Genomic DNA, 25,397 nt, shown 5'->3' with positions numbered 1-25,397 from the left:
ACACAAGGGATGTCAACATTTCATCTCACTTGGAAGAAGTTACATAGGCCATGGCTACGTGCCTAAGGTATTTACGTTTCCGACCTCTACAAGGGGACTCTTGGCAGAAGCGTCATCCTTTCAGACAGAGACCAATCGCTTTTGTTTTAGCCACTGGGATCCATTTTCCATTTTGAAGCAGATTTTAATCTGAGCTGTCTTTTCAAGTGGCACAAAATGGAAATGAGCTGAACACCGGTGGCTGCGTGAGATGCCTCCTGGATAACGAAGGCAGGAGTCTTCTTCATAAGCGAAAACACGCTGGAAGTGTTGATACGAGGCTATTACCACTCTATTTTAAGAGGACTGTCACAAGGTGATATCCACACGTGTAAATTTATCAATTAAAAAAAAAAAGAAATTGAGGGGCGCCTGGGTGGCTCAGTCGCTTAAGCGTCCGACTTCGGCTCAGGTCACGATCTCGCGGTCCGTGGGTTCGAGCCCCGCGTCGGGCTCTGTGCTGACAGCTCGGAACCTGGAGCCTGCTTCCGATTCTGCGTCTCCCTCTCTCTCTGCCCCTCCCCCACTCATGCTCTATCTCTCTCTGTCTCTCAAAAATAAATGAACGTTAAAAAAAAATTTAAAAAACTGAGCCGAGATTTTACAAAAATCATTTTCAATAAAGAGCCTCACAATAGACGTGAGCATTTTCCTCCTACACCTCTACACCTATGCCTCTAGATGATAATAAACCTTCTGCAAATGACTATCAACCATACTCGTTCTATAAGCCTGATAATCACTTAATGCCTCTAAGGCAGTGATGTTCAATCAACCCAAGGCTGTTTTGACACCCAGGGGACTTTTGGCAAAAGCTGGGGCCGTTTTGTTCCCCGTGGCACAGGGAGAGGTGCTACTGCTATCTGGTAGGTATAGAGGCCACGGATACTCAGCATCCTGAGCAGGAGAGGGCAGCCCCCACAGCACAGGCCATCTCCAAATATCAACTGTGCCTACACCGAGAGAACCTCGTTATTCCCGGTCACGTGTAGGTGCACAGGCTTGGACCGTCCTCCATTATCCACACGCTACCCCGTTAACTACAGCAGCTTGCAGGCAGATTAAAAGGACACTAGCACCAGGCGTGAGCAGAAGCAAAGGAAATCCATGAGACCAGGAAGCCTGCCTCGGGCTACTTGTTTTCCTTTCTGTACGCACTTCACTGCCTCAAAAAGCTACAGAGCCAGAAGACGGTCGAGGTAAATGTCATGGGTTTTGGAGCTGAAGATTCCTCTTTGGTTCTGAAGGCGAGTTTTGGGGCGCTCGCTAAAAAGCATCAGTAGGACCCGTCGGTGGCGTGGTTTTCCCCAGTTGCGGTCTCTACATTAGACGTCATCACACTCAGCTTAGAAGATGAACATTAAGAGATTGCAAATTATTCTCTGGTTACAGGATTCTCTGTCGCTCTTCAACAGTTCACTGTGCTCTGCTGAGAGCAATTGCCAGACTCCGGGAAGCAGGCCCCATCTTTGGGGCCGATGGATTCGGGCCTGATTAAGGGGGAGACCCAAGACTCAGGGGTGGTGATGTGCCGATAAAATCGTTGGGCTGGTGACCGGCACAGAAGGTGGTTCCCATACTTAAAAGTTAAACTCAGCCTTACTTGGTGAGCTCATTACCATGCTGATGGCCAGGCCCCACTCTGAGATGCTGATTCAGGAGGTCAGGGCTGGGCTGGGCATCTGAAGTTTTAAATAAATGCTGCAGATCGTTCTGACGCGGGAGGTCCCCACGAAACTCTTAGAAGCGCAAGAGCTGATACCTCTTCCAGCGCAGGTCAGGCGGTTGTACCCAGGTAATCCCCTGGAAGCCTGTGCCTTCAACCTTTCCCCCCTGTGGCCGGGTTTGCCAAAAACTCGGAGTCTGTAATCCTGTCTACAAGGAAGCTGCTGGCGGGGTGCTGGTTTAGCCCTGATGATGCAGTCTACTACTTTGCATTTAAAGATGTTAATTCTTCGATTTCATTTCAATATCAAGCTATCCTAGCCAAATGGAGTTCACCTTTAGGATAAAGGGTTACCAAGTACTCACCTGAGCGGAAACGGGCCCGTCTGTAGGCAAGCATCTGTCTCGACTCTAAGTCAGCAGTGGCTCTCATCAAATAAACGGACTGACTCACTCGGTTGACTATAATTTGTGAGGCATGCTGTATATAGGTGTTGCAAACAGACGGCTACCAACCTTTAACAGCCGCCGGGATTGTTGTGTTTAACAACGATGGATACAAGATGGATAAATTCACTCCTACCTAATGCAGGGTTGTGCCTTCTTGCTGGGTTTCAATCTGCCAACACTTGCCAGCCACACGGCTGGATGTCATCTGATGGATGTCATTGTTTTATTTATTAACAGAAATTGGAGCGGTTTCAGATTTGCGGAGGGAAAAGGGATTTGTCAGAGTGGGAACACACAAAGGCAGTTATAGATACACGTGCTCATGTGCGCATAAATCATCACAGAATTTTAAAATGAAGGAACTCTTAGGGTCATTTAGACCGAACACGTGCACCTCCCAGCCCCATTTCACAGAGTCGAACACTCAGGTCCACGTAGGTGATAGAGGCCAGAGAGCACACGCCTGGAATCCAGGGCTTCTGACTCCTAGCACAGAGATCGGCTGAAGCGTCCAGTTTCCGTACTTGGAAGAGAGACTGCCGCACGGGGATGCAGACAGGAATAGCCACTGGTGTGATTTAGCGGCTCCCAAAGGGAAATATTTCCAGGCTGTCCCGGTAACTCTCTTAAGTGTTCAGAACAAGGGGTGACAAAGTCCCACCCCACACAAGGCTGGCTGGACCATTAGTGAACTATCTGTAGGGTTCAGGACTGGGTGTCAGGGAGCCTGGCAAAATGGCCCCCATCTATGTGGGCAATGAAGATGAAGAGGTCATTCGAGGAAGGGCAGAAGGAACTGGGCGCTCGACAGGGTTAGAGAGGTACATGGCAGCGTCCGTAAGTACTTATATGGCCTTCACGAAGAAGTTTCCGGGGTACCGAGTTGTAAGTGTGCCCAGAGGTCAAGTTACGCAAGCGTGAAGTTTCTCCTAGGTCCGTTTGGTTCAGTCTTTACCAAGATTACGTGGAGACTAAAAGCCCAGCAGGAGGCACTGTGGGTGCCTCACGGGAAGCGCTTAATGTCTGTTGAACTGAGAAGGGTCGGTACTATACCGGACTGTCAGGCTCCTAAGTCTTGTTTGTCTCCATTTTTACCGCCTGTTGGAAGACTTAACTGCTAGGAGTCAATTAGGTAAGAAATTGTCCACGGACTAGATGCCACGCTTAGGCCCAAGGCGTAGTGATTAGTGACTGAGAACGGAAACACAGAAGCAAGACCACAGGAACTTCCATTACCTTACTGATGTGAAACTCCAGGCGTCTCATGTATCTTTCGATCGTTTTAATTTGCTGGAAATAAAAGAAGAAGTTTGAAAGAAAATGCAGCCATTTACAGTTTAACCCATCTAGACTGGCAGGAATATCTTCTCCCGCTTTCCTACTCAGAAGTACCAGAAAATGCGAACCATCCCCCCTTTCTTCCAATTGTGGCTATTTCAGAGACTCTCTATGAACGATTTGGGAAGTATTTTCTGAAACATGGAATAAATATTCCGACAGATGAACTCGAGCTGGTTATTGGAATCGTTGTGTGGAACATCGAGGGAAGCCAATCAAAGGGAACTCACTGGGTCTCTGGCAGGACGGTATCATGTTGGGCTAGACCTCAATCCCTCCAATCTATCACCTCTAAGATGAACTCACCCCCCTGCCTTTTAGTGTCTCTGAAACGGGGGTGCATTTTACAATCCCTACTGCCGGGGCACACTCACAGATAATCACAGTGGTTCTATGTGTCATCCCTTCGTTTGAGTTATAAATACTGTTATTACACGCATTCAATTTAATTACCCTTTAAAATGTCTTCAAAAAAACCATCATACCATGATTCAGCATTAAAACTTTCTCTGCATCTACAGAAAGGCATGGGAAGGGGACAGCAGCATATTGAAAGAAACAAACACAAAATCTACAACGAAAAGAAAGCTCGAAGGGCTTTGTCCTGAGGCATACAATACAAATTTTAAGTGAAAAGAAAAAAAATGGTGCCAGGATTTAACTGGAATCACTTTTTTCCCTCTTAGGCGCATATAAAATACCAGTGTATTTTCCAATCAAGGACGTCTTTGGCTTGATGAAACAGTATAGTCCATATTTGGAAGGGGCACAGGTAAGGTGCTTAAATACCTGGGAAGTCCTGAAACTCATCAGCACACCGAGAACCCTCCAACCAGGTGGCACTTTTATGGAAGTGACCTTAAAGACGGCATCGGAGCGACATGATGGTAGCTCCCCCTCATTAGAGAAAAGCATGACTTTTCCTAGGCTTAGAAAACTCCTCAGTTTTCTGAGGTCTTGTTATGCCTAAGAGGACATCATGACCTCTATTCCAGCAACTCTCGGCACAGAATGATAACTTACCTTGTCTAGGTCATACAGGACACCCTAAAATAAAAAAAAAAAGGAGCGTTGGTATTAAAACTTATTCTCCTCAAAATTGTTACTGATATGAACAGAGGGCTTTAGTCTGCATTTCTGCATTACCAGTGAAATGATGATCAAACCCGCCAAGTTCTACCGGGTTATTTCAAATAGTGGTAAGAGTACTTTTAAGAGCCAATATTTATTTATACTCCGTGTCTCCAGAATTCCACCCCAATCTCTCTACATGCTGGGAGCTTTAAGGGTTTCACTTGCTTTTAGCTCTCCTCTCTTACATATTGAGGAACACATAAATTCATGTTAACTTTTAATTTTTTTAATGTTTATTTTTTTGATAGAGACAGAGCATGAGAAGGGGAGGGGCAGAGAGAGCAAGAGAGAGCGAGAGAGAGTGAGAGAGAGGGAGACACAGAATTTGAAACAGGCTCCAGGCTCTGAGCTGTCAGCACAGAGCCCGATCAGGGCTCAAACCCATGAACGGTGAGACCATGACCTGAGCCGAAGTCGGATGCTTAACCGACTGAGCCACCGAACTGCCCCCATGTTAACTTTTAAATAAAGAAGGGGTGCCTGGGTGGCTCAGTCGGTTGGGCGTCCGACTTCAGCTCAGGTCATGATCTCGCGGTCCGTGAGTTCGAGCCCCGCGTCGGGCTCTGGCCTGATGGCTCAGAGCCTGGAGTCTGCTTCTGATTCTGTGTCTCCCTCTCTCTCTGTCCCTCCCCCGTTCATGCTCTGTCTCTCTCTGTCTCAAAAATAAATAAAAAACGTTAAAAATAAAAAAAAATAAAAAAAAATAAAAAATAAAAAAAAATAAAAAAAATTAAAAAAATTAAAAAAATAAATAAAGAAAGAAAAAAGTTAACATAAAATGCGGCAGTGATATATGTGTTAAAAGAATACTTGCCTTCCTGTTTAAACAGATAAAACTGGTGTTTAAGAAGTGTTCTGGAGGGCGGTGATATGCTTTTCACAAAACGTTTTTTTAAGCAAGTTCATTTCCTGTGTGCTCATAATATCACAGCATAATCAGTACACCATTCCCACAGCCCCTTCGGGAGGGGTTTTATGGGACACTAGGTCCTGGCAGAAGCCCCTCCATCCATTCACCATTGTTCTCCAAGGAGACACATTTGTTGCCATTGGGGATGGCCAAGGGCATAGAAGCCCATTCCATGAGGAGCCACTCCCCACAGAGATGGGGCAGTTCATACTCTAACATCACCAGGGTATAAAATCCTTAGCTTCGACAAAGCTTTTAACCTCTAAGCCTTCAAAAAAGGACACCACTACACTTTTTCGCAAATCTCCTAAAACAGAAGAAGAGAGCGGCTGTTAACGCACAGCTGGACCCTCTAGTGTACGGAGACTTTTCCTGGGCTTTCCGAAGCCTCGAAACATTCTGGTGTAAGATCATTTAGAACGGAACTAAATCGTTTTTTAAAGTTTATTTCATTTATTTTGAGAGAGAGACACAGAAAGAGACAGTGCAAGCAGGGGAGGGGCAGAGAGAGAGGGAGAGAGAGAGAATCCCAAGCAGGCTCCGCACTGTCAGAGTGGAGCCTGATGCGGGGCTCGAACTCACGAACCCAAGATCGTGACCTGAGCCAAAACCAAAAGTCAGATCTTAACCCACTGAGCCACCCAGGTGCCCCTGAACAAAATCATTTAAAATAGTGTATACAGGGGTGCCTGGGTGGCTCAGTCGGTTAAAGCATCCAACTTTGGCTCAGGTCATGATCTCACGGTTTGTGAGTTTGAGGCCCGCTTCGGGCCGTGTGCTGACAGCTCGGAGCCTGGAGCCCGCTTCGGATTCTGTGTCTCCCTCTCTCTCTGACCCTCCCCTGCTCATGCTCTGTCTCTTTCTTTCTCTCTCAAAAATAAATAAACATTAAAAATAAAATAGTGTATAGATTAGAGGCCCCTCTGCAAGCAGACAAGTCTTTACAGATTCATTGGACTAGAGGACATCTACAAACATCTTGAGCAGGAGGACGTGTAACTAAAGTGGATCGGGGCCCCTCCAGCTTCTCATAACAGGCACCGCTGGAGCCTCCTTCCTTTCCCTCGTTGACGTCACTGAACTGTACTATTTTCTTAGTGGTTCTGGGTTCCAAACTCTGCACTAACAATATGCTAGGACAACCCCAATTTTGGATTTCCTTAGATTACTGGGAGGAGGGGCAGGGGGGTTGTGGCTGTTGTTTAGTATCTTTTCTCTTTTTTAAAATATCTTTTAAATGTTTATTTATTTTGGAGAGAGAGTTTGAGCAGGCGAGGGGCAGAGAGAGAGGAAGACCGAATCCCAAGCAGGTGCTGAGCTGTTAGCACAGAGTCCCCCGTGGGGCTCGAACTCACGAACAGTGAGATCATGACCTGAGCTGAAGTCGGATGCTTAACCGGCTGAGCCACCCACGTGCCCCAGTATTTTTTCTTGATTATAAAGTCTACCTGCATAAACATGTTTGGAAAATACTGAAAAGTATCAAGAATAAAGCATTAAGAAGAAATATAACCTCCTTCACAAACATGCATCAGGAAGCGGATAGTAAGAACTTTGCCCCTTGGATCTGATTTTCTGTTTTTTAAAGATATTTCTATTTTTATTTTTTATAATGTTTCATTTATATATTTTGAGGGAGAGAAAGAACAAGAGAGGGGCAGAGAAGGAGGGAGACAGAGGAATTCCAAGCAGGCTCTGCACTGTCAGCACAGAGCTCAATGTGGGGCTCAAACCCACAAACTGAGATCGTGATCTGAGCCGAGACCAAGAGTCGGACACTCAAGCAACGGAGCCACCCAGGCGCCCCACGACCTGCTTTTCTTAAAGGTTCTTCCTTGTCCTCGTACCCTTCTCCATCTCCCCATTTCCATCCAGGACAAAAAGAAAAGGACACTTAGCCATAAAAAGGAATATTGTGTGAACATCCTACTGCTTGAACGACACCTACCAGGCGAGAGTTCCTTCTCATATCTTTTAACTGAGCTGTCAACTTGTCCAACTCCGTCTGGTGAACCTCCAGATACTCGCTGCAAAAAACAACAGGAAACACCACTGTGAACTCTGTGCCTGGCAAGTGACATCTGGTGCCGGTGCTGACCCTGTCCTCCTGAAGGGGATTAAGAATCTGGTTCCTGCTCTGCAGAGGGCAAAGTTGGTGGGAGAGAGGCTGTGTGTTTCCCAATCTCTCAACTTTTGGAAAGCTCCAGCAGTTGCTTCTGGTACTCTCCAGATGGTTAAAGAGGAGAACCCTGTGAGGCTGAAAGTCCAAAAAGAAAAACCAACGGGGAGAGAAGGGGCAAAACACCTATGGAGTCTGTCCTGGGTCCAGGTTCCCAGAATTCTATCTAGTTAAATACAACACTGACTCTATAGGGCACCCTGCACTCTAGGGAAATTTTATTCTGGGAAAATAATAATAATAATAATAATAATAATATATATATATATATATATATATATATATAATATATACAACACAATATGACGTAATACAACAACTTGGGAAGGTTTCAGAACTCTTCCTCAGCAATCACTAAAATGGAGAAGTCTGTCCACCATTGTTTAATTAAGTGAACTCCAATTCGAGGCTGAGTTAAACCCATCACTAGTTCAGATCTCCTTCAATGTCATGGATATGATGTGGAAACCCAACATATTTCACATGTTTGGGACTCATTTAAGGCTTCCTTGGTTGCGGTGTAAGAATGAAATATCACTACAGAAATAGACATTTTAAAATGATCTCCTAAGACTTTGCTGTGTGCCCCCACCTCCCCACCTCCCCTGGGGCCTTTAGAAAGGAGAAACGTTCTAGGGTATTGTTGGTTCAATGTTCTTACTCAAGTCCATTTTTCAAGGCTCTGACGACCTCTTCTACCCTCTTAGGCTGAGGCTCTTTGGGAGGGTTATTGTTTTTGTGTCCTAAATTGTGCATTTTCTTCAGTTTGGCCTGAGGCTTCTTGAGAGCGGAGGGATTTTCGATAAAGGAGTTACATCTACGCAGAGAAAAAAGAAATTGTGAGTCTCGGTGTCCAAAAGGACTTGAGCAAAGACATGCCTTTTTCATCATCTTGTGTTTGTATTAGTGTCTTTCGGGGAAGGTATCAGTCCCTTATATATGCACAACCTGAGCCATCCTGTGTTTAGTTTATCAGCAGATGTACTATCAGATTTATTGCCCTGAACTGGACAGGTTACCTGGCTAGCCCGTCAGGTACCATGCTCTGCATGGAAACATGCCACACCACTGACACCTTATGGAAAGCCAAGGACAAACACTTCCGAGGAAGTGAGGAAGCAGAAGGATATAATCCAACGGAAAAACACGTGCGCTACGTAACCTTGGGCACGAGCGTCTACTAAATTCGTCTAGGATGTGAATGAACAGTTTTGGTTTTTAAATGTTTGTTGAGAGAGAGAGAGAGAGTAAATGTGCAAGGGAGACAGAGAATCCCAAGCAGGTTCCATGCTGTCAGTGCAGAGCCCAAATCGAGGCTCGATCCCATGAACCATGAGATCATGACCTGAGCCAAGATCAAGAGTCGGATGCTCAACAGCCTGAGCCCCCCGGGTGCCCCTGAACAGTTTTTAGATAAAGGTAAAAGCACGACATGTGGCTAACTCCAGACAGCAGTAAAGAAAAGCCCAGGGGCACGTGGGTGGCTCAGTCAGTTGGGCATCTGACTTCGGCTCAGGTCATGATCTCACAGTTTGTGGGTTTGAGCCCTGCAGCGGGCTCTGTGCTGACAGCTCCGAGCCTGGAGCCTGCTTCAGATTCTGTGTCTCCCTCTCTCTCTCTCTGTCCTTTCCCGGCTTGCACTCTGTCTCTCTCTCTCTTTCTCTCTCAAAAATAAATAAACATTAAAAAAATTAAAAAAAAAAAGAAAAGTCCATGTAGCTGGGCCAATAGCTTGTTTTCAGCTTGATTTTGATGGAGCAAATGATCTTTAGGTAGAACATAAAACTTAGCGTCACATTAGTGGCAGGGAGTGCGGTGGGAAGGTGGACACCCGATAGCTTAGACTCAAACTACTGATCCGATTAGGAGACCAAGAGGCCAGAACCTCACTGACCCCACCGTCAACGGGAAAGCCGTGACCTCCGAGTGTGGCAGGTGCCTGCCCTGTGCCCCTCCCAGGTTACTTGTCCTTTTCCTCTGCTGCAACCGTGCGCACCAAAGGGGATGTGACAGGTCAGAGCACAAGGGCCCGAGAGCCTGTAAGACCTCTGCTGTGTCAGAAAAACCGACGACAGACCTACTCCATGTTACCTATTTCGTTACCCGTGTGTTCCCCCAAGTCCTGGCGTAGATGAAGGGAGATTCCAGAGAAAGCGGAAGACTGACTTCCCGAGCCCGTATCCGAATGACATCTGCTTCCCAGAGCTGATGTGCAGATGCTGTCTTTACCGGCTGCGTAACTTTATACCCAACGCAGTCTCCCAAATCTGGATGCCGTGGGGAATGTGCTGCGTGGGGCGTGGGGTGGGAGGGTGGGGAAAGCTATGCACAGATACCGCTGGCTTGTCCAAGATCCTCAGACATCTGCTTTGCAGCAGGAATTTGAAATGACAGAAAAGAAAACCACGGTCCTTAATTTTTGGTGCATTACGTCTGTTTCATGAAAGAGATTCAAAGAGCACGTGTGTGTGTGTTTTGACAAGGCTGCGTGCTCACAGAGCCTCTCCAGGGCACGAGCTCACGCCCTTCTCCCGCCGCGTCCCGGAAGAGACCCGCACACGACTTGCCTGGATCGCCTCTCCTGAAGGCCGCTGAACCCCGCAAAGGACTGGCTTCGGATGATCCCATTGGGTCCCCCAGGTGAGAAGGACTGGGACCCTACCAACATGATTTCTGGGAGTCTGGCTGGTAGTCCTGTAAGACAGTGGGAAGATTATGGCAAATTACAGGCAGGTCCAGGCAGAAAAGACACTAAGCTTGTCAACAATGACAAAGGTGAGGTGAGGTGAGTCATGAGACCATTAGATGTTTGTAAGTCTTGTTTCCTAGGGTTCGTTCCTTTCCAGCCAAAGGATTCAGCTCGCGGGTGAAGAAGAAAAAGATACCCACCTACTGAGACAGAAATAAATGAAAGTTGCACACAATTATCAGTCATTTTAGGTTTCTTTTCTGGGATTTTTTTTTTTTTTTTTAGACAGGCTCAGATACACGAAAACTTCGGAACGTTTACCTCCATTCAACAGCAGAAACACACAAACAGGCCAAGTCAACGTTTCGGCCAGGCCCCGCAATCCCATTCAAAACACAAGTCAGGTCTCAGGGTAGGATTCTACATTTAGAAGTCAGATGGCTGAAAACACGAGGTTTCTTTAGAGATGAATTTACTTAAGCTTGTTCTCCTTTCTACCCTTAAGTATATTTTGAAAGATACGATCTCGCCACTGTTGCGGCCTTGCGAAACAAGACGGGTAAAGAGAGCATTCACAAAAGTGGGGATAATGTAGGTTATTAAATGAGAACGCAGGAGGAGCGGGAGGAAAGGGAGGGGGAAATACAGCAGAAAGCACGCCCCCTATTTCAGTCTCTTGCTCGGCTTTTGTCGAGACTCACCACGCCAATGACTAAGAGGCATTGTCAAAACACAACTCTGGCGGACACAAGCCCGAGGTTAGTTCCCCCAAAGGACTGGCCTGAGCTGTTAGGTAATTCTACCCGCCTAGGTCAGGCAGAGTGGAAGCAGATACCATTGTCTTAGCAGGGAACCTCACTCCGGAGAGGAACAGGCTCCAGGAGGACGGGGAGGCAGCCTCTGGGAGGACTGAGGGCTTCCAGAGTGAACAGACACCGGCCTGGCCTGTTTGAACAGCACCAGCAACTGTCCTTTAAAGACCCAGCAAGGAAGAAAAGCTAAAAGGCACAGCAGCGGAACTTTCCAGATGGGATGGAAGAGTCACTTGGCCAGGGTGTACTCGGACTGGCCCCTCCCCCGTGCCTTGGCTGGTTTCTAAATCCCCTCATTCGGTCCCTACCCCCTCCCTCCCTCTCTAGAAGAAAGCAGCTCTGGGGTGTACAGGGATTGTTGCAGAGCCTGGGTGTTGACTCACCCGGCAACAGGCCTGGCAACAGGCACCAGGCTTGCTGGATGGGACCACAGCCCCACCAGTTCCATGCCGGCTATGGGGGGGGGGGGGGGGGTAGGGGTGGGGGTGGGAGGTTAAGTTTTGCTGGCGTTCTTTAGCATTTTAAAAGTGACGATGGAGGGGTGACTGGGTGGCATAGTTGCTTGAGCATCCGACTTCGGCTCAGGTCATGATCTCACGGTTCATGGGTTCGAGCCCCGCGTCGGGCTCGGTGCCGGCAGCTCGGAGCCTGGAGCCCGCTTCGGACTCTGTGTCGCCCTCTCTCTCTGCCCCTCCCCTTCCGATGCTCTCTCTTTCTCTCTCTCTCAAAAATAAACATTAAAAAAATAAAAGAAGTGATGATGCGTGTGTGTGCGCGTGTGTGTGCAGTGAAGGTAATACCTCATGCACCGATGGCAGGGAGAAATGCAAGACTCAACGAGGTCCTTCTAGGGGCTCTCTGCTGCTTACTAAGGGGTCGTCCGCGTCTCAGGCTCATACGGCACGCCTGTGTCATCTTTGTGTCGACATCAAACCTGTCCTGAGTATCAAGAAGACACTATCGTCGCGGTGCCTGGGTGGCTCGGTCGGTTAAGTGTCCGACTCCGGCTCAGGTCCGGATATCAAGGTTCGCGAGATGGAACCCCGGTCAGTCTCACTGCTGTCGGTGCAGAGCCTGCTTCGGGGGCTCTGCCCCCCTCTCTCCACCCCTCCCCTGCTCGCTCTCTCAAAAAATAAATGAATACTTAAAAAAAAAGGAAGAAGACACTTTAGTTTGCGTTATTTCTGTGCTCGACAGTTTTATAATCACCTTAAGGTCTAATTTGGGGAATTTTATTAGTACTGTATCTCACTTTATAAATTATTGCTCAGTAGATCTGTTGTTGCAATTACAGGATTCTTCGATCACGGGGAAAGAATTAAAGCATTTGAAATATTTTAATGGCATGATCATTTTTTTAAGCCACAAAGATTTGTTTTCTCTTATCCATTCGATCGGTAGTTTCCACTAGGGGCATCTGGATCCTGTGGCCAGGCGTTCAATTTAATTAATGCGGAAGGCCACGTGGGTACTGGGGTTTTGCAAAGGTCCTCAACTGATTCTTAGCTCAGCAAAGACAAGAAAAAAAAATGATGCCAAGTTGGTTGAAATTTTAAAACTTCAGTTAGAATAATCTTCTCAACTCCAACTTTTAATGTATACCGTTCGGTCTTAAATAGGCTTCTCTTTGCAAAGTTTAAATGTCTGGTTAAATGAATTAGACCGGATTCTACCATGGACCGGATGGTAGAATAATTCACCTTTTCCCTCCGTTCAGCGACAGATAAGGGTCTTGAGAATAAGACACACGCCTGTCCAGGATTCTAGGACTGTAAAGTGCTTTGGGATGGGTAAAACCCTCGGAAGCTACATGTTGAATGGACGATCAGTAGGAACGTGCTTGCTGGTCTGAGGAATGATCGTTATCAGGCAAGAATTTGGCCGAGAGCTGATTTAGGCCGAGATCTCTATCCTGCGGGTCAGCTGTCCCGAAGGCTGACAAGCCGCCCAAGGGGAGTCGTAGAGCACAAGTGCACAGCCCCCCACACAAAGTCTGGCTGTTGGAGAAAGGGGTAGGTTGGGACCGGGGAGACAGAGGAGGAGGAGGCATTCGGGCCACGTGACCACCCCGTCCCGCAACTCAGAAGGAGGCAAGTTCTTTGCCACCAGCCTTCCGGCCGCCTCAGCTTCTCCGCACTGGCACATTTACCCGAAAGGCTCTGTTGCCTCTTTTTTGATGACCCCACTCCCGCCTTTGTGCTCTCAAAGTCTGCAGGCTTCTCCCTGGCTCCCTGAGAAGTCCCACAGATGCAGTCTTCCCAGCTTCCAGCAAAACCACCCCCCAAACTGCACCGGTCCCTTTCAGGGCTCTAAGGACTTAAAACCAGTCATCCCCACCCGAGTCATTTACATTTTCCTTTTACATGCTCCTTTGGCCTGAACGCTTGAACTTAAAAAAAAGAAAAAAAAGGCCACAGTAGAACTGGAGTATCGATGCTGGGATGCTGGTAGGGGTAGGGGGTTAAAGGTGGGTTTATCCTCCAAAGTTTGGAGGACAATTTGGAAGATCTGTTTAAAAAGTAAAACATTTGGGGCGCCTGGGTGGCTCAGTCAGTTGAGCCTCTGGCTCTCGATTTCGGGTCGGTCATGGTCTCAGGGTCGTGGGATCGAGCCCCACATTGGGCTCCGTGCTGAGCACGAATCCTGCTTAAGATTCTCTCCCACCCTCTGCCCCCCCCTCTGCTCACCCTCACATGTGTGCACTCTCTCTCTCCCTCAAATAAATAAATACATAAATAAAATAAAAGGTTAAACATTGGTATCCTTTAACATGTCCTATCTACTCTTCAGTCTGTCCTGTAGAGAAAGACTCAAGTTCACAAAGGGGCATTTACAGGGATGTTGATGACAGGCAGTGGAACAGGGGAAAAACGGAAACAAATGCCAGTTTTTACAGCAACAGTCGATAATACATCACGGCAAAACCCTGGGATAGAATACTACGTGGCAGTTAGAAACAATAGGCCCGGGGGGGCATCTGGGTGGCTCGGTCGGTTGAGCATCTGACCTCAGCTCAGGTCATGATCTCACGGTTCATGGGTTTGAGCCCCACGTCTGGTTCTCTGCTGTCAGCTCGGAGCCTGCTTCACATCCTCTGTCTGCCCCTCCCCTGCTCGTGCTCTGTCTCTCTCTCTCTCTCTCCCTCAAAAACAAATACACATTTAAAAAAAGGACAAAAAAGGAACATATATGATACGTGCTGGGCAACATATATACTTATACTGTTGTGTAGAAGTCTTGCAAAGGAGAAATCTGACTTCTAAGAAGTGATGTGTCAGGTTTCACAAATTCTCGTGACACCAGAACAGTTCAGATTCCCCCGGTGACATCCTTACGAGTCCTGAGCCTTGTGCCAACGTCTTTATTTCACCTGCGAAACTTGTGTGCGGTGGGGGGGGGGGTACTCAGCACGTGGGGCACCCGGCACGTGAGGCCAACACTCTTCAGATACCGTGTCTAGTAAGCAAGAAACTCCTCGGAAAACAACCAACTCTTCTTTGGGTGCTGCTACTTAAAACTGCTGGGGCTCCGAAAAACGTTTGGACTCGTCGCCCAGTCTTCTGAAAGATGCCAACACCAGAGTTCCTCTGTACCTGACCAATCCCAGGCCAGTTTCCATCCTGAGGCAAACGGTCAAGTGCGGGTCTGGTCCTCGCTCTGCTTCGTCCCAGGACGCCCGGCTGCTGTTCCAGGCAGCTGTCCCTGCCCTGCCATCCCTCACTCCACGGGAAGCATGGGATGCCTCTGGAAAGGATCCCAAGCACCTTGCCTCGAGCAGGCCCTGCCGTTCTGAGCTGAGCCTCTTGGAAAAGCAGCCAGAAAGCCACGGCTGCCTGTCTCCTCGACTCTTTGAAAAATGCAGCTTCCTTCTCTGCGGCACCGTGACAGGATCCGGCCAAACACGGACCAGGGGCTTTTGCAGTTAAAGCGGGTATCGGATTTTACACGTCATAACGCGGGGATACAGGTACACTGGGCCTCGGTGGGCGCTGTGAGCCACCGCCCCCGGTGGAAACTCCTGGGCTGGGTTTAGATTAGAAGGCAGCTGATCAAATCGGCAGGCAGGTCTTGGAGAAGAGCACAGAGCCTGGAGGTGGCAGGGTCTGGGGTGGGGGCGGAGGCAGATAAAAAGAAACCAGGGGATGAAGAGGTCCCCCCCTCACGCCGCCGGGTCTCCTGCCCTGTTTCGACCACAATATGAGTGTAATTCAGAGGGGGAAATAGCCGGCTAGCTGCAGAACGAAGCGATAAGCTGACTCTTAAGAATACATGAATGAGTGACATAAAAATCAACCCCGGACAGTTGCTTGCGGGGTGGGCAATACGAGCTTTTATCACACAGCAGGCCCGCGCGCAGCAGGGTCTACACTGCGGCGTGTGGTAGCTGCACCAGAAGTGGTAAAAGGGGAAGAAAAACTTCGGAAAAGTTCGGTCCTGGCGATGGGTCTGTCTCCCATTGTATCTTTATTACCCTGTATTCTGGCTTATACTTTCTGGTGACTTTGACGAGCCCGAGCTGCAAGCCTCTCCTCCCAAATCTGAACCGTTCCTCTAGGGGACCCGTGAGGTCGAGTGCGCGAAGGTAAGGATCCGGAGAGCCCAGCTGCAGGCTGACCCCCTTGCAACACCTGCCCGGCCAGAGTCTCCACACCGACCGGGTCAGGGAGGGGGGCCCGAGGCATGGAGCAACCTGTAAAGTAACCGGACAAACTGTCCGGTCAGCTAGAAGGAATGTGAATCAGATTGTTAGAGCTAAATCTACCGAGATTCGTTCAAGGAAATGGGAATTATTGGGGTGCCCGGGGGGTTCAGTGGGTTGAGCTTCTGACTCTCCACTTCAGCTTGGGTCATGATCTCATGGTTTGTGAGTTCGAGCCCCGCTGACAGTGCGGAGCCTGCTTGGGATTCTCTCTCTCTTCTCTCTGCCCCCTCCGCCCCCCCCCACCAAGACATAAACTTAAGAAAAAACACAATGATTCTGAACATAATGCATGCTAAATTTTGCAACCTGCTTATTTTTATCAGGTTCTTTTTATAGGGCTCTGCCGAAAGGGTTATAAATCAGCTTTCTTCATAAACTATCTTCAAAAAGGGTACTTAAGGGGCATCTGGGTGGCTCAGACAGTTAAGCGTCTGACTTCGGCTCAGTCATGATCTTGTGGTTCGTGAGTTCAAGCCCCACGTCGGGCTCTGTGCTGACAGCTCAGAGCCTGGACCCTGCTCTGGATTCTGTGTCTCCCTCTCTCTTTGCCCTTCCCCTGCTCACACTTTGTCTCTCTCTGTCTCAAAAATAAATAAACATTAAAAAAATAAGTAACAATAAAAAGGGTACTTAAGTCTGCCCCGTATTCCATATGTTCCTTTGGATAATCAGTGGAAATAGAACCAGTCTGTGTGATATATGCTTTTTATTTCTGATTTTAAGATGCGGCCAAAGGCAAAGCGAACCCCTCTGATGGTGACCCCAGGGTTCTCTTGGGGAAATGGGGGACTAATTAGCATTAGTCCACGCTTGGCTTGTAGGACCCAAACATCCTGAAATTAAAACATGACAAAATGGCTGGACATCATCGCCCTAACCCTTGAAGAGAAAGCTAGTTTTTTTTTTTTTTAATGTGTATTTATTCTTGAGAGGCAGAGAGCACACAAGTGTGCAAGGGGCAGAGAGAGAGAGAGAGAGAGAGAGAGAGAGAGGATCCAAAGTGAGCTCTGTGCTGACAGCAGGGAGCCTGATGTGGGGGCTCGAACTCAACTATGCGATCGTGACCTGAACCGAAGTGGGACACTTAAACCAACCGACTGAGCCACCCAGGCGCCCCTGAAGAGAAGGGTTTTTACGGCGTTTTCCTCTTTTTATGTAACCAAATCTAATTAAGAACACATACAGGTAAATCCGGAAGACTCCCACTGCTGATAGAAAATGTAAGACATCTGTGATTTCTGAGTGACCATGGTAAGGATATTTCGGCTCTCACCGAAGCATTTCTCACGAGGGGAGAGTGTCTACTTAAAAGCCAACTGTGGCCACAGTTTCAAAGCTACGTCCTCTCCGGAAGTTAGGCGAGACCAATCCTCTGGGACAGGATGATGACCATAGCAGGTCTGGAGGCAGGTTGCTGGGTGATGTGCCGGCAAAAGTAGCAAATGCTAGAATCAATTCAAGTGTTTGCCTGGTGTCAGGACGGCAGCAGCCACAGGGGCAGGGGAGACCTCTGGGGGGCCTTGGGAGCACGCCAACACTGTGCTGTGGTCATGGTCGGACAACCGCACACATCTCCTAAGGCCCACGCCGTACACTCGGGTGAGCAGATGCTACGGTATGTGAGTTCTACGTCAATAAAGCTCGTAAAAAAATCACCGTCAAGTTTTAGAAAAAGTCCCCACTCCTTCTGCAAGAGGAAGTGCCAGGGAATCAGGACTTGAAAGGGAAAAACGGAATCGACGAACAACCGGCTGAGAGTTGACGATTTTGTGATCCGATCCCGAGGCCATGTAAGATGCCGCACACAGCTCCCCCACCCCTGCACTTTCTGAGTCACTTCTGCAAGGCTGACTGGTGTTCCTTTCCTCTGCTTCTTAACATTGCCATCCTGTTTATGCTCCCCCCACCATCTTGGTCAAGAGCAGAAGTATAATTCAGTTGTCTGAAAGAGGCATGTGGGCCAGATGTAAATAGCCTGCTATGCTAAATGATGATTTAAGATGAATCCTAAAAATAGGCGTCTGCTTATTATATGGTTGCAAGGTGCCTATTACAGAAGTTGACTAATCTTTAAAAAAAAAGTAGATATATTTAAGTCATTGGCTATTTTTTTTATGCAGTGCTTTAAAATAAATCAAGTCAATGCTAATATTTACTTCTTAGTTGTCAACATTAACCGAATAATAAATGCACGCATGACACACGACACTAAGACAAGTGACCCGGATGGATTAAAAACAATCTAGCGAACAACGCGCCATAGACTCACTCGTCAGCAAGAGATGGCAGAACCAACATGGCGTCTTGGGCAAGTGCTGAACCTGCTGGGTCTCCATTCTGGTGTCTGTGGAACGAGACTGGTATTTCCTTCCCATAGTAACAATTGAGCATTATAAGGTTCAACTGAGATCAATTCATCATTCGATCTTACCATTACAAGGCTACTTGGACATTTTTTTTCTAAGTTCTACTTTTTTAAGTTTTTATTTAAGTAATCTCTACACCCAACAGGGCTCAAAACTCATGACCCCAAGATCAAGAGTCACATGCTCTTCCAACAGCCAGCCAGGTGCCCCTTCTGGGAGATCTTCTAACCTGACTTCTCATCATCCCTGCAGATGGCAGGACATCAGCCTAAAAACATACATAAGATAAAGGAGGGCTTTCTACAAGACCAGTGCGCTAACCCCTGAGGTATGGGGTCTTGGTAGCAGAGTGCTTTCTAAAAGGTGAAACGCTACAGAAACACAGAGATTGTGATAATAAAGACTTAGGTTCAATTAACTTGGGAGAAAAAGAAAGAAATTCATCTTCAGAATCGCTGTGAACCAATATTGATGGTTTTCTTTCCATGGTTCCTAAGACTCCATCCATCGGCACATAATTAAGTATATGTGATACGCTCAACACTGGCAGGATTCTGCATGTGGTCCAAGATCCAAAGAGAACCGGACCAGGTCTCTGATTTAAACAGCTTCAGTAATTTAATTGGAGAAGAGAATATGACTGTACATAAGCAGATGGGAGACAATCTGTGATGTAAGAAACACCAAGGGCAGCACCTGCTTCTCAGGGCTCCGGAAAAGTGCCGAGCAGAGATGCCAGGGGTCTGGGCTCGGTTTGCGTGGTTCAGCTTACAGCCATTTGAACCGCTGCAAGTTACTTCTCTGAATCCCAGTCTCCTCATTTATATAAAGGATAAACACTTGGAGGATCTTTGTGAGGGGCAAATGAGAGAGCATATATAATGCCTGGGATGTAGCAGGTGCTAAACAAGACGAGCTTTTGATAATAATGTCAAACATAGAGCATCATGGGTGGGAACTCACGGATGCAGGAACCCACTTGTATTATAACTGTTCTCCTAAATATCTCGTCTCTTCAACCAAGCTACAAACTTCTCCCAATAGAGAAGATCAACGAGACAGGGGCCACCAGGAAGTTTCATAAAGAAGATAAAACCGGCCACTTCGAGAATGGGAGTGAGCCAGATAGGCAAAAGTGAGCAAAGCTGGAAAAATCACATTTTTCTGAAGATAGCAAGTTTTAGATCATTAAAAGCCACACTACTTTAAATACTGATAAGGACTAAACACATGAGTGCTTTCGAAGCCTAGTTCAAAAGTCAACTAAAAAAACACACACATGTGATTCTGAAATAATTTAAAGCTGGGGCGCCTGGTGGCTCAGTCGGCTAAGCGTCCGACTTCGGCTCAGGTCACGATCTCACAGTTTGTGAGTTTGAGCCCCGCATTGGGCTCTGTGCTGACAGCTCAGAGCCTGGAGCCTGCTTCAAATTCTATGTCTCCCTCTCTCTGCTCCTCCCCTGCTCACACTCGGTCTCTCTCTCCTTCAAAAATAAATAAAAACATTTAAAAAAAATTTAAAAAATGAAATAATTTAAAGCTTACAGAAGAGTTGTAAGAAAAGTACAGAAAGCTCTCCTATATCCTTTACCCAGATTCACTATTTAAAAAAAATTTTGATAATGTTTTTTATTTATTTTTGAGACAGAGAGAGACAGAGCATGAGCAGGGGAGGGGCAGAGAGAGAGGGAGACACAGAATCCGAAGCAGCCTCCAGGCTCTGAACTGTCAGCACAGAGCCTGACGTGGGGCTTGAACCCACAAACTGTGAGATCACGACCTGAGCTGAAGTCGGATGCTTAACCAACTGAGCCACCCAGGCGCCCCCAGATTCACTATTTTTTGACGTCTGCCACGTTTTATGTCCTCCTCCCCCCATACACACACACACACACACACACACACACATTATTTCCTAAATCATTTTGGGGAAATTTGCATATACATATTTATGCATATATTTGCTCCACCCCATTGAGCAATCGGCCAGTATGATGCAAATTTACTTTGAAATAGGTCAATGTGTATTTCCTGAGAACACAGACATTCACTGACAGAACAACAGTGTAGTGATCAATATCAGGAAATTAAACATGTACACAATACTATTATCTAATGTGCAGATCTCATTCAAATTCCACCAACTGTCCCCATAATGTACTGCCTAGCACCCCTACCCTCATGCCAGGAGCCGGTCCAGGACCATGCCCTGTCTCTCTTCTCATGTGTCTTTAGCCTCCTTTAATCTGGGAGGGTTCCTTGCTTGACCTTTGTCTTTCATGACATTGGCATTTTCAGAGAGTACAGACCAGCTGTGTCCCAGAATGTTCCTTCGTTTGGGTTTGTCCGACATTTTCTCATAATTAGGTTCAGGCTCTGCATTTCGGGCAATGACATCACATAAGTGGTACTGTTGTCCTTCCTAAGGCATTGCATCAGACGGCACAAGGACTCTCTTGGTCCCATTACTGGTGATGTTAACATTGATCACTCGGTTGAGGTGTTGTTGGGCAGTTTCTCCCCTGGAAAGTTACTATTTTTGCCTTTGTAATTGATAAGTGGTTGGTAAGGAGGTACTTGGAGGCTATGCCAATATCTTGTTACTCTGACCCAGGAGTTTTAGCATCCATTGATGGCTCTTGCCCAAATCAATTATTACTATGATGGTGGCAAAATGGTCCTCTTTGAACTTAATAACTTTTTTTTTCTACTGTAAGAAAGGGCTTTCCTTAATCTTTTTATTTGTTTGTTTGCTTATTCCATGATTGTCAGGATAGTCAGGAGGGACTCATGGATTCTTATTTAAGGGATTTAATCCATTAATTCCTTAAAATTTTTTTTAATGTTTATTTTTGAGAGAGAGAGAGAGAGAGAGAGAGAGAGAGAGCGAGCCAGTATCAGTGGGGGAGGGGCAGGGAGAGAGGGAGACACAGAATCCAAAGCAGGCTCCAGGCTCTGAGCTGTCAGCACAGAGCCCGACGCGGGGCTCGAACTCAAGAACCGCGAGATCAGGACCTGAGCTGAAGTCGGCCGCTTAACCAGCTGAGCCCCCCCGGGCGCCCACATTGAACCCATTCCTTTCATTGACACCAAAGCCAACTGTCCTTCACAGCATTTTCTGAGCAGTTCACCGAGAGGCTCTTCCCTCTGCACCAAAACTCTGCATCACTGGCGGGAACTCACAGACTCGACCCAACTTGTATGATGACTATTTTCTCAAACATCTCATCTCTTCAGCCGAGCTACACACTTCCGAGGGGAGGCTCCGTCTATCTGCACGAGCTTTGTTGACTCTTGGCACAGGGTAGGCGAGAAAAGCAGAGCCCTGGTGCCAGGCTGATCCAGGTTTCACCCAAGTCCACCGGTCCTCTCTACGCTCTAATTTTTCTCAATACAATGAAGACAGTAATAGCTAAGTCACTTAGGCTGTTGCAGGGAGGAAGTGAGATAATGTATGTAAAAGGCTGCTGTGGACTGATGGTCTACCTGTCAACCAGAGCCTGTGCTTTGAAGATGCCTCTGACTTTTACCAATCAAGTGGAATGTATTATTTATAAAGCCATACGCGTTTTACAAGGGAAGAGACATATAGGAATGAAGTAATTTGACACGACTGCTTCCTTCTTTTTCTCTCTTTTATCACCCCTCAAAGCAATCACAGCAGAGCATGGGAAAGCTATTTTGAGGGTCTGGCTGACTCATCTGAAGAGTCGAGAAAAAATGTTAATCGCATGTCTATTCACCGGGACAGCCAGTTGCAGTAGCTCTCAGGTGACTGACACCGGTTCCGCCTGAGGAAAACAAAAACTCTGTTTCTTCCTCTATTCTGGCAGATTAAATAAAATGCAGGGGGTGGCAGCTGGCCTTATGATAATTGGAGGAGAAATGACTCAGGACGTAAGACTAGCTTAAATCTCAAGAGGGGTTGGGTGGATTTTAACTAATGTTCTCATAATTCATCGTAAAATGTGAAGTCTAGAATAGTCCCAGACCTTCCTTTGGTGCACACGACACGGCAGAACAGGACCAACGGTGTCCTGATTGGAAGGAAGGAGCATTTTGTATTTCAGTGAAGGTTGAAGCTATTAGCAATCACAGTACAGTTATACATATATTTAAAACCCATGCACATCCAAAGGGAACAATCTCTTGGGAAAGCTGTCCCCAGAGACAGCTTGGCTGATCCTGCTGAGAGAAACATACACCCACCGCAAACCCTCACTTTCTGATCGCCAGATTCAAAAACAACGCTCGCACATAGAAGAAAACGGTCCCGTGCCTAGCAGCACAATCACCTCCTCCGGGCTTTCTCCCATGTGGCCTGTGTATCCCAAGAGCTTGGCAACTCATTTCCAGCTAATGGTGAGTGTTGTTTTTTTTACTTCGAAAACGCATCAAAGTGATACTGACATCTTCTGATGCTATTTGACTCTCCTAAAATTACCATTTTTGTAAGCTCATATTTTTTATTGGTTCACTAGAACCGAGCTACATCTTTGGAAATCCTAAACAGAGAAAACAACAACGACATTAAGTTCTAGGAGAGGGTCCCAGTAGTGTGCTGGGAAGCATAGTTTTGCACAATGTGCTTGTTCTCTTGCCCAGCGCGTGTGGAGAACACTGGTCTTTACGAACGAGCATGAGACGCAGAAGAAGGAATAGTGCCTTATAATCAAGCTACGTGATACGTTTCATCCCAGAAAAAGGATAAATTATCTTTTTTTCTTTTTGAGCAATCTCGACACCCAACGTGGGGCTCGAGCTTACAACCCTGAGTTCAAGAGTCGCACGCTCCACCAACTGAGCCAGCCAGGGGCCCCGAAGGGCCGCATTACCTTAAAGCTTTTCAGAGACATAATCAAACTAATAAGACATGTTTCATCTGGTCAAGTCATCTTTTTTTTTTTTTTTTTTTTTTTTGGCCATCCACACAAGTAAACTGAATTGACTGACGGTTAAGTGACGGCAAATACAGCTAAAAGCACGGACTCCATTATGGTCATATCACATGATCACGGCCTTCATCCGAGCCAGGAGGTTACAGCGAAGCCCTCGCAATGCTAAGGGAACACAATGGACTTAAAGCTAAGGCAGTTCTTTCAAACTCAGTCACATTCGTCATTTTATTCCTGTTGTTATGACAACACTTTTAAAAGCAGCACTTCAAATGCTTCGCATTCAGGCATCTCATTATAGACGTGAAAAACACCTGAGGGTACGCAGCGCTGCTCCTGGGGGCTTTAAGAGGCATGAAGAGATGCGGTTAGAACACCTGGACTCATTCTCAGCGTTGGCCCCCAGGGTCCCTAACTTGGCTTTTTTCTACCATAACAAGTAATGCGGGCTCATCCAGAGACGGGAAGCATAAAGAATTTATGTGGGCAGATACGCATTATTATTTACAGTCTCTGTTCGTCGTTTGAGCCACAAACAAGACATTCTTTCGCGACCTTGCACATTTCAGGCTCTTGGCGTCACGCAGCTGTTCCAAGTCTAAATGATGATGAGTTCTGATCAACCTACAGTTGCTTGCTGTTAGCTCTTGGAGCGGTTCGTTTATGCAACTGTAAGTTTCCAGAAGGACTTCTCATAGCATGAATTTGCTATGAAAATTAACAATTGATCAAGGGACACTGGTATTGGAGTGAACCTGTTACACGCATCAGTGACCTGCTGGGTTCACACTACAGTCTGGGGAAAGCGTAGACGCGTTTGTTAGACTTCGTAATTTTTTTTTTTTTTTAAGCAGCCTACAAATAGAAAAATGTTTCGGCTAAGGAAATGAGCTAGCTGGATACTGACATTTTCCAGTCATTATGTGATAATAGGGAGAAACTGATCTGTCATGTTGAATTCTCCCTGCCCTGACGTACAGTTCTCTGATCATTTCACCTTGGTCTCCCTGAATCAGTGGTGTTTTTCATGAAGGCACGTGAATTATTACTAAGCAAAGTACAGAGGAAGTAAACGACACCAATGGATTCGTTTTGGAAGAACTCAGTGTCAAAAAGTTACTCTGGGATTCTAGCAGAAAAAGGCTGGAATGAACGAGCTATCTTCTGCCAGCAGCTTCCAAGTCGAGGGGCTTTTCAGAGGCCCGGACACATGTTCTCTGCATGGTAATTTTGGCAAATTAAACAGCTATAATAAGGATAGTCGTTTCATTACTGGTCCTCACTGCTGCATACCAAGAAGGTGGCCATGTGGATAACATCTGCTGAGTTATTTTTGGTTGCCAAAAAAAAAAAAAATAATTTGTAATCAGAATGCAAAGCAGTTAGGTATAGCTAGATTATCAACCAAGCAGAAGAATTACGTTCCTTTTTATGATACACCAAGAGTGGTCTATACTTTCTTACTATCCCTTGCTTTGTCCAAAGGATCCGAAGCTGTAAAAACGGCAATAAAGCAAAAAGCCCATCTAATCCTTAGCTTAAAGTACAATTTCGTGCAAAGAAAGAACAAATGTTTATGGCTTCTTTCTCCCAAGGAACGACCCACACCGAAGAACTGGATCTTTCAACACATGGCAAGCTTCTAACACCAAGGACAAGAGAATACGTGAAGGCTTATTTGTACACGTGTGAAGTGCCATATTACTTGGATTCTGAGCCCAAAAGGCACCACCAGGATGCTTCCCCTCCCAGGTAGCCCACATAACGCGTGCAACCACACTGGGCTCTCTTAGTAAGGTAACTTCCACTCTTGGCTGTCAATGATCCCTTTTGCCCATTCGTTGTCCTGAGCCAGTTTACCTAGAGGGGGTCAGATCCATTTTTTTTAAGTTTATTTATTAATTTTGAGAGAGAGAGAGAGAGTGTGTGCAAGTAGGGGAGGGGCAGAGAGAAAGAGAGAGATAATCCCAAGCAGGCTCCACACTGTTAGCACAGAGCCCGACACGGGGCTTGATCTCATGAACCACGAGATCACGACCTGAGCCAAAATCAAGAATCAGACGCCTGACCGACTGAGCCACCCAGGTGCCCCCAGATCCACTTTTACAGCGGGAAAAGGAGGGGTTGGAAGACTTTTCCCAACATCACCCGTCTCCCCTAATGCATCTCTCCACCGTCTCACTCTCACCAGCCTAAAACCCTGTTCTCTGCTAGACCT

At 46.8% G+C, this 25,397-nt stretch overlaps 1 protein-coding gene across 7 annotated transcripts in view; it reads right to left on the bottom strand.

The window, feature by feature from the left end:
• RIPOR2 (RHO family interacting cell polarization regulator 2) overlaps positions 1 to 25,397 on the bottom strand; it is a 232,957-nt gene that overhangs the window by 53,344 nt on the left and 154,216 nt on the right. For all 7 annotated transcript variants that reach the window (XM_045057051.1, XM_023253613.2, XM_023253612.2 and 4 more), the window contains exons 2-6: positions 10,283 to 10,409; positions 8,377 to 8,532; positions 7,485 to 7,563; positions 4,516 to 4,539; positions 3,391 to 3,444 (exon numbers count right to left, since the gene is read on the bottom strand). In XM_045057051.1, coding sequence (XP_044912986.1) covers positions 3,391 to 3,444; positions 4,516 to 4,539; positions 7,485 to 7,563; positions 8,377 to 8,532; positions 10,283 to 10,409 — 440 coding nt within the window. The remainder of the gene's footprint in view (positions 1 to 3,390; positions 3,445 to 4,515; positions 4,540 to 7,484; positions 7,564 to 8,376; positions 8,533 to 10,282; positions 10,410 to 25,397) is intronic.

The sequence above is a fragment of the Felis catus genome, chromosome B2 (genome assembly GCF_018350175.1).
Source record: "Felis catus isolate Fca126 chromosome B2, F.catus_Fca126_mat1.0, whole genome shotgun sequence".
Lineage (NCBI taxonomy): Eukaryota > Metazoa > Chordata > Mammalia > Carnivora > Felidae > Felis > Felis catus.
The sequence above is the reverse complement of the archived record's forward strand: the minus strand, read 5'-3'. Positions and strand labels throughout refer to the sequence as shown.